The 8,612-nt window shown below is 34.5% G+C and overlaps 1 protein-coding gene across 2 annotated transcripts in view; it reads left to right on the top strand.

Annotated features, from left to right (window-relative positions):
• The first annotated feature begins 3,374 nt into the window (after nucleotides 1-3,374).
• The window catches only part of LOC112515292 (UTP--glucose-1-phosphate uridylyltransferase-like), a 14,631-nt gene continuing 9,393 nt past the window's right edge, over nucleotides 3,375-8,612 (top strand). The window contains exons 1-12 of one of the 2 annotated variants that reach the window (XM_025122014.1): nucleotides 3,375-3,450; nucleotides 3,588-3,635; nucleotides 5,663-5,754; nucleotides 5,893-5,983; nucleotides 6,643-6,703; nucleotides 6,795-6,872; nucleotides 6,955-7,005; nucleotides 7,140-7,213; nucleotides 7,805-7,877; nucleotides 7,955-8,012; nucleotides 8,108-8,154; nucleotides 8,229-8,294. In XM_025122014.1, coding sequence (XP_024977782.1) covers nucleotides 3,383-3,450; nucleotides 3,588-3,635; nucleotides 5,663-5,754; nucleotides 5,893-5,983; nucleotides 6,643-6,703; nucleotides 6,795-6,872; nucleotides 6,955-7,005; nucleotides 7,140-7,213; nucleotides 7,805-7,877; nucleotides 7,955-8,012; nucleotides 8,108-8,154; nucleotides 8,229-8,294 — 807 coding nt within the window. In that variant the 5' untranslated portion in view covers nucleotides 3,375-3,382. Of the gene's footprint in view, nucleotides 3,451-3,587; nucleotides 3,636-4,635; nucleotides 5,755-5,892; nucleotides 5,984-6,642; nucleotides 6,704-6,794; nucleotides 6,873-6,954; nucleotides 7,006-7,139; nucleotides 7,214-7,804; nucleotides 7,878-7,954; nucleotides 8,013-8,107; nucleotides 8,155-8,228; nucleotides 8,295-8,612 lie in introns of those variants that run through there. The other variant, XM_025122012.1, reaches the window with a different exon arrangement.

The raw sequence follows: 8,612 nt of genomic DNA, 5'->3' as shown, positions 1-8,612 counted from the left end.
ATTGACAAAATTATAAATTTCCTAATTTATCTATTGATTTGTGGTTAATATTGGTTCTCACAGTTACCACAAACTAATTAGTTCTCATTTGATTAGGCCCCTATATACATATATATACATATATATATATATATATATATACTAGGTTCGACCCCGTGTATTACACGGGATATTTTAAACGAGAAAAACTCTGGACATTAACTCTGAAAGAAAACTTTGAACATTAACTCTGAAACACAAGAATTCAGAATTCTATTGTTATGATGGAAAATAGTTCCGGACTTAACTCTGAATTAGAGGAATTCAGAGTTGTCACGAGCACAACTCTGAGTCACAAGAATTCAGACTTCTTATAACTCAGAAACGTAACTCTGAAGAGGAGTTCAGAGTTGTATTCTAAGTCTAAGAATAAACTATATAACCAAGTTTGGAACAGAACAATTCAGAGTTATGTTGTAAGTCTGAGAAATAACCAACATCTGATGATTGCATGTTGATGATTTGTATCACTAATGTCATTTAAGTGTAATGAGATTAAATTGTTGACCAATGTAATCATAATAAATATCGAACAGGTAAGGTAGGTGCGGCGTGCACACTTGTTTAAGTTTATTTTGATTTAGGGGCGAAGCCCCTAAATGACGGGGGTTCGGGGGCAGCGCCCCCCATGGCAGGGTCCAAGGGGCAGAGCCCCTGGCTGGGTCGAATTTGAAATTTTAAATAATATTTTGATGACCACTCCAGAGTTAAATTCAAACTTACAACTTTGAATTTTCTCAGAGTTCTCATGCAGAAGACATCAAGAGACAGAACTCTTACTCAAGAGTTAAGCGTCTCATATACAGAACCTATGCTGTATTCCAAAGAAGATCAAGGCTTAAACGCCAAAAAGGTTAAGGTGCTTGATGCAGAGCCTCTGCATGTACTATGCACATGTACTATGCAGAGCTTCACTCCGGATGCAGAGCCTCTGCATAGTACATGCAGAGACATCTGAGTCTCCTGCTTCTAAATCTGGAGGCGAAATCGTTGGACGAGTCTCTAAATCTGGAAAGGAGGACTCCAGATTTTGGAACTCTGAACCGCCAATTACTCCGCGAAGGCGGTTATACCACGAATACGGGAAATTAACCTCCCGAAGGGACACATGTCACTTAAATAGACCTATTTTGAACCGTAAGTAAAAATTGTGTCTAGATACATGTTTAGGCGGGAAAAATCAATAATCGCCGCACAAAAACATGACACGTGTTCCAAAAGTTACTTATTTATTAGAGTTATATATATATATATATATATATAGAGAGAGAGAGAGAGAGAGAGAGAGAGAGACGTGTTAGATTACAAACCGTCTGATTCGTGAAAACTATGTAAACCACTCTTGACCAATATGAAATTTTCGTTTTTTATTTTTTAATTTTAATAAATAAGGATATAATTATTATTTTACTGTATAATGGTTAATATTGGAAATGATTTAATTATTTTTAAATATGGAAACATAAATATGGAAACCGTTTATATGAAATGTGTAAATCAATAGTTTTTAAATATAATATTGAAAATGATTTAATTATTTTTAAATATGGAAACGTAAATATAGAAACCGTTTATATAAAAGATGTAAATCAATTGTTTTTAAATATAAAACGGTGAAATAGTTGCATACAATGAAGAGGACAAATTAATACAGTTTCATAATGTGAAACAAATTCATACAATGAACCAGATTCACACATGTGAATAAATAATGTGAAACAGATTCATACAATGAAGAAATACAAGTTCATCTAGTTAAGAAATACAGATTAATACAGTGATGAAATAATGTTTTTCATTCAGTGAAATAGTTGCATACAATGATGAAATACAGCGAAATACAGTTTCATTCAGTGAAATGGTTGCAGACAATGATGAAATACATTTTCATACAATGAAACAGATTCATACGAGTGATTTGCCGATTTTGCTCCTTTTTAATTAATTTTTTTATTTCTTAATATAACACTATTTAATCTTGATCATTGATCAAGAAAATGGATAAATGAGATTAGTTTGTAGGATTTTCATAAAGGTGGTTTGCAATTGTTCGTTCTTCTCTCTATATATCAATTTATTAACCAAAATTGCCATGATTAAATGCAAACCACATTAACGTTGAGTTTACATATTTTGAACTATGTCCAGATTTTAAATTAACCATACAAATAGTATAATTTACTCTTTAAAAAAAAATATTTTATGATAATTTTATTTAAGGATTGCTTGATGAATGTTTGTAATAGAATGATCAAGTAGTAAAAAAGATTAAGAGACTTTATAAAATGAAATATAATTGTTTGGTAATTGTTCAAAGTGAATTTGTACGCTAAATGGTTAAGAGAGACTTAAGATACAAAATCATTCAAGATGTTTTATAACCATTAAGAAACAGACTTTTATTTACCAAACAATATTCATCTCTTACTGATTCAAATACAACCTCTTAGTGGAACTATTAAAAAGTAAACAAACAACCTCTAGATCTATCATGTATACCTGTTTAAGAAAATTGATCAAAATAGTCATTTCTCACATATAAATTTGTCTTTTGTCTATTTCTCTCCATGATTTATCCAAATATCGCAAGTCTCACGTCTGTCACCTGCGGACCCAACTAAAAGACAAATTTTTTTAACCAGATTTGACGCAGGTTCGCAATTGCCGTTTACCAAACACTTACCCAGAGGTTCGCTAGGTCTACAATTTGAATATATTTTTTTTTTATCTTTTAGCTAGGTCCAATATTGATATACGTGAAACTTGCAAATATGACATTTAGGGGCCATTTACCAAAATCTTATCTGGGTAAGCGTTTATCAAGTAACATTATATCACCGGATAAATATGGTAAGGACCATGAATCTTACCGGGTAAGAGCGAGACAAAGACCAAAAGTCTTACCCGGTAAGTGGGGACGACGACTCTTACCATGATAAACGCTTACCGGGTAAATTGTTGTATACGATGTCATTTTTGTGAACTAAAAATTTACCTGATGAGTAAATAATGATGTTAAATTTTATCGATAAGCATTTACCGGGTAAATGTTTGATAAACGGCTAGATAAATCAAAAAGAAAACTGACCAACAGACCAACTTATGACGTAAGAAATGACTATTTTGGGCATTTTCGCGGGTTTTCATTACCAAAATTCTCTTTGTAACTGAAAAGCTAATAAAACGACCTAGTTTCGTGGGTGGGAAAAGGTAATGTCCCTATCGCGACGGTTGGGCGCCACATGTCCTCCTGGTATTATATGATACAAGTTCTCATCACCTGCGCATTGTTGTTTTCAAATATCAGACTCATTCTCAAGATCGATCGGATTATTGTTCAACAATGGCTGCAGCTGATACTGAAAAGCTTAATAACCTTCGTTCTGCTGTCTCTGGCCTCACTCAGATCAGGTAAAGTATACGGAATTCTATAATTCGACAATTGCAGGTTTATTTTATTATGATTTAATCTTATCGTTTCGCATCAATGCATTGTGATGATGAATCTGAATTTGTTAAATTGTTGAGTGTTCAAACTCTTTTTGCAGTGATAACGAGAAATCTGGATTTATCAGCCTCGTTTCGCGTTATCTTAGGTACAGTTTTACAATTTCATTTTCATGGTTGTTAGTATTGACTTGGTGACCGTCGTCGTTAGTTTTTTTTTGTCACTAGTGGATTATTTTAGTTACTGTGCTAATTGAGGCTTAAATCTAGGGTTTTTAATAATTCAAGCCAAAACAGAACAATGTCAAACTGGATATAGAAAATGAAAACAAAGAAACTGATAATAGAAGCAGTTTACACCAGCTCTATGGGTTTCTTAGTTCATATTATTGTGATAAAGGGCTCTTATTTGGTTTCCTCATTTGAGTTTCTCGACGTTGGGACGATAAATTGGTACAAAGTTTATGCACGTTAGACTTAGACTATTGGATTAATTTTTAGCTCAACTCCAGTATATCACTGGCAGTCCTTCGTGAGTGCGGCACACAGGTTTTTGTTTGTTTCGGAGCCGTTTTGGTGAGGCGTACTAAATCCACTACGTACCACACCACCGGGCGGCTTTGAGTTATTTGGGCCCGGGGGAATTGACTGCCCGAACCGCTACTTTTCCAATACGAGATTTTCATCCTTGTCACTATGGGCGTATTTGCCCAATTGACACATTTGAAGGAATAAATGTTGGGCTTATTGGATCCTTAGCAATTCATGCGAGGATTGGTCGTTGGGGGTCTCTAGAAAGTCGGTTTTATAAAATTTCTGAGAGATCAAAAGGGGCCCGGATGCTTTATTTATCACCGGGTAGAGATGAATACTATACGGTAGCCGCAGGAAATTCTTGGCCTTAAATCAGGGTATTCAGGAAGATGGAAATTCACTTCAAGGTGCTTGCTTCCACTGGTGGCGGGCGAAGGGTCCAAAGGTTACGTAGCCGGGGGCGAGTCAGAAAATCCAAGAATTCCATGGTCAACTATCGTATTATCCCTAAAAGGGGGACTCTAACTAAGAAAGTGGAATACTCATCAGTGGATTCAACTATTCACCCAATGTTGTATGGGAAACTGTCCTTTCCAGTAGACGGGTACCTGCCACCCGCATGGTCGTTCTATCACGAAGTTGGCAGCAGGAGTGGGGCGAGAGCTCGGCTGCGAGCATCTCCCTTTCAGTGACCTAATAGGAAATTATTCGTTTTGCCACCCGCATGGTCGTTCTAATAGGAAATTATTCGGTTGCTAGTATTGACTTGGTGACTGTCGTCGTTAATATTTTTTTTGTCCCTAGTAGATTATTTTTGTTACTGTGCTAATTGAGGCTTAAATCTAGGGTTTTTAAGAATATAAGCCAAAACAGAACAATGTCAAACAGGATATAGAAAATGAAAACAAAGAAACTGATAATCGAATCATTTTAAACCAGCTCTATGGGTTTCTTAGTTCATATTATTGTGATAAAGGGCTCTTATTTGGTTTCCTCATTTGAGTTTCTCGACGTTGGGGCGATAAGTTGGTACAAAGTTTATGCACGTTAGACTATTGGATTAATTTTTAGCTCAATTTAATGCTTCAATACCGTGTATGCTTAATAGGAAATTATTCGTTTTGGAGAATTTGAATGTTTATGAAGAAGTATCACTGTTTTGGCTGGTTTTGGTCATTCAAGCCTTTGATTAGAAAAAGGAAGGGAAAAAATTTCGGCCTCTAGATTTTCGTTTGTTCCTTGTAGCAAATATGTGGGGGCTTACAGCAATTTTATAGCTACTAAACAACTATTGACTAAAGTATGTACATGGTTAACTAGCTGTGGAGCTCCCAGAATAATAAGTCATATCCAACTGAAAACGGATGTCATCCATGTGTGATGTGCCTTCCAAGTTATTGTTGTAATATCTGAGCTGTTGACTGTCTTCTATTTCCAGCGTATCTAAGTTATTTTTCATTACAATGTATTTAAGAAGACATGATTAATGTTGTTACACTTGTACTTCTGTCATGAATGGATTCACTTCTCTTTCTACTTCTATAAAATTCAAAAATCAATTGAAAAATACATTGATTCTTGTATTCATATTTCTGGCACTTATATTCTCTTTTGCAATTTCATGTAAATTGTTAAATAAAAGTGGTGAAGCGCAGCACGTTGAGTGGAGTAAAATCCAAACACCAACAGACAAGGTAGTAGTGCCTTATGATACCTTAGCATCTGTACCAGAAGGTAATAATTTGATCTTCATTTGGCTGTACATGGATAATAATTTGATCTTCATTTGGCTCTACATGGATTCCATGGTTTCTGTATAACTCGAAACTCTATTGTTTTAAAAGATAACAAGTAATTAGTAAACTGGTGCAGATGCAGCTCAAACAAAGAGTCTCTTGGATCAACTTGTGGTGCTAAAGCTTAATGGTGGCTTGGGAACGACAATGGGCTGCACTGGTCCTAAGTATGCATTTAGCTTCTAACACATTTGATTTGATGGCAAAATAATTATAATCAAATAGGATGATTACTTTTTTGATGTCTAGCTTAGGATTATTAATTTATTACTGTCAGTAAGATCTGAGATTCAATTAATTATTACTCTATGGTTTGTCTTCTGATATGCTTCATGCTATTTAGTACCAAGGATGAAAGTTCTGCTGTCTCGATGGGTGTTCCTTTATCATATAAAAATGTGCAATCATGTATTGAAAGCTCTCCGCTGATGAAGGCTAGATCTGCTTCTTCATTTTTCTATCATATAGTCAGGCTTTAATTTGATGAAAATTCAGTTTCGGAAAGGTGATTTATCTACAGAAACTTGAACTCAGATATGTTCTAAGTACCTGGGGCGACCATGTTCTTCCCATGAATGAGTACCGTTCCATGTATGAGAAGTGTGTAGAGTTCCATGAATAAGAAATGTGTACAGTTCATGAATGAGATGTGTACAGTCATCAAAAGTAGTGAAGCATCAGTATAGATTTTCTTTTTGGTTGATATTATTCTGAAGTCCTGGAACTTGCAAAAAAGGATGCATGTGACTATAACTATTACAAAATATCTTGTGAATACTTCATGGATTTCTTATTGTGTAGGATCTGATATCTGTTGGTAATGCAGATCTGTCATAGAAGTTCGGAATGGTTTGACTTTTTTAGATTTAATTGTCATCCAAATTGAGGTATTCAGTATTTCAACCCATTTGTGCACTTTGGTTGGTTTATATTTGTCATCTTTGCTTGAAATTGATGAATCCACTACTTTCTTTATAGTCTCTCAATAAGAAGTATGGATGCAATGTACCCCTGCTTCTAATGAACTCATTCAACACACATGATGATACACAGAAGGTGTTTGTTGGTAGTGTTTGCTTTTAGTACTGTTAGTTCTTTCTTATGATATATTGACATCGTTTGTATATCTAAAATGTAGATTGTAGAAAAATATGCCAAATCAAAGATCGAGATTCTTACTTTTAATCAGGTTTTGTCGACCTCTTCTCATTGCATTTTCTTTGCATTTTACTTTTTATCATAATTTTGAAATATGACAACTATAACGATATGTTCTGCGTGCTTGTAATTGTAGAAGTTGCATTCTTATCTTCAATTTTACAGAGTCAATATCCTCGACTGGTTGCTGATGATTTTCTGCCACTGCCATCTAAAGGGGAAACGGGGAAGGATGGATGGTAAACTAAATAGCTAATTCTTCAATTCATGGCTTTTGTAGTGTGTTGGAAATATTTTTTATACTTCACTTCCATGTCTGTTTTCTTTGAGTGAGAAATCTTAGTTTAATCCTGTTATAATTGTTCATGAGAGCTATTTCCATAACAATTTGTGTCACCAATAGACACCATTTTGCATCCTGAAATTTTGTACAAGCATTGTTCTTACAATTCTTCTTCTTCTGGGCATACAGAACCTTTGTAAGTTAATTGAACATTGTTCATACACCAAGCATTATGGCGTCCTGACTTCCTTTCTAATCAGAGCCGTTCCAAGCTTTTTGGAGACCCTGTTAAACCCGTACTAAAAGCTATAGTCCGTCCTTGCATTTCTTCTTCTTTTGCAAACAGGGAATCTTCGGAATATTGATTAATTATTTATAACACTGTTGGTACACCGTACACCAAGCATTGTGGTTCTCATGCATCTCAATTTTTAAAGGCATATCATTTGGTAATATTAGTCAATTGCTTAAACACCAGTTCACACACCAAACATTGTGATTTGTATGCTTTTTTGTTCTTGAGCTTACAGATATCTTTTATCTGAAGGTATCCCCCTGGGCATGGTGATGTTTTCCCGTCCTTGATGAACAGTGGGAAACTGGACACACTATTGTCACAGGTTTTCTTTCACATCTTTATATTTGTATGTCCCTTAACTGTTAATTCATTGTATTATCTGATTTCTTTTTCTTCCAGGGCAAAAAATACGTCTTTGTTGCCAACTCGGATAACGTAGGAGCTGTGGTTGATTTAAGTATCCTTAATGCTCTTTTACCTCCTGTGTTCATGCTTCCATGTTGTGAAAGTCTGGATTATCTACAATGCTGTGTGTCTTAATTCATTTAATAGAAATTCTGAATCATCTTATACAAAACAAAAACGAATATTGCATGGAGGTAACTATATCACAGTTCCATATTTTCATCATTTTGCCACTGTTTATGTTGCTTTACGGTTCATGATTTTACAGGTCACACCCAAAACATTGGCTGATGTGAAGGGAGGCACTCTAATTTCATACGAGGGAAAAGTGCAGGTGTGTTTCAATTAACCTTGGTACATATACCCAAGGGGAGTGCTAATGGCACCCCTTGATAGGGGTGTTGAATGCATGGGGATTTGAAATTGCTTTAACATCCATCAAAATGTCAAACTCAATCATCATATTATATTTTATTACTATTATTATAATTATTGTTATATATATATATATATTACTTATCTATAAATATATTATTTATTATCATTATAAATATTTTAAGTTATATTATATAACTATTGTTATAATTTGCTTTTTATATTAAAATTATTATAAAGTACCTTTATAAATAAAAATCCACATTTATAATGATTA

This window comes from Cynara cardunculus (genome assembly GCF_001531365.2).
Source record: "Cynara cardunculus var. scolymus isolate 2C chromosome LG 7, CcrdV1, whole genome shotgun sequence".
Taxonomy (NCBI): domain Eukaryota; kingdom Viridiplantae; phylum Streptophyta; class Magnoliopsida; order Asterales; family Asteraceae; genus Cynara; species Cynara cardunculus.
Note: the sequence above shows the minus strand (reverse complement) of the source record. Positions and strands in the feature narration are given on the sequence as shown.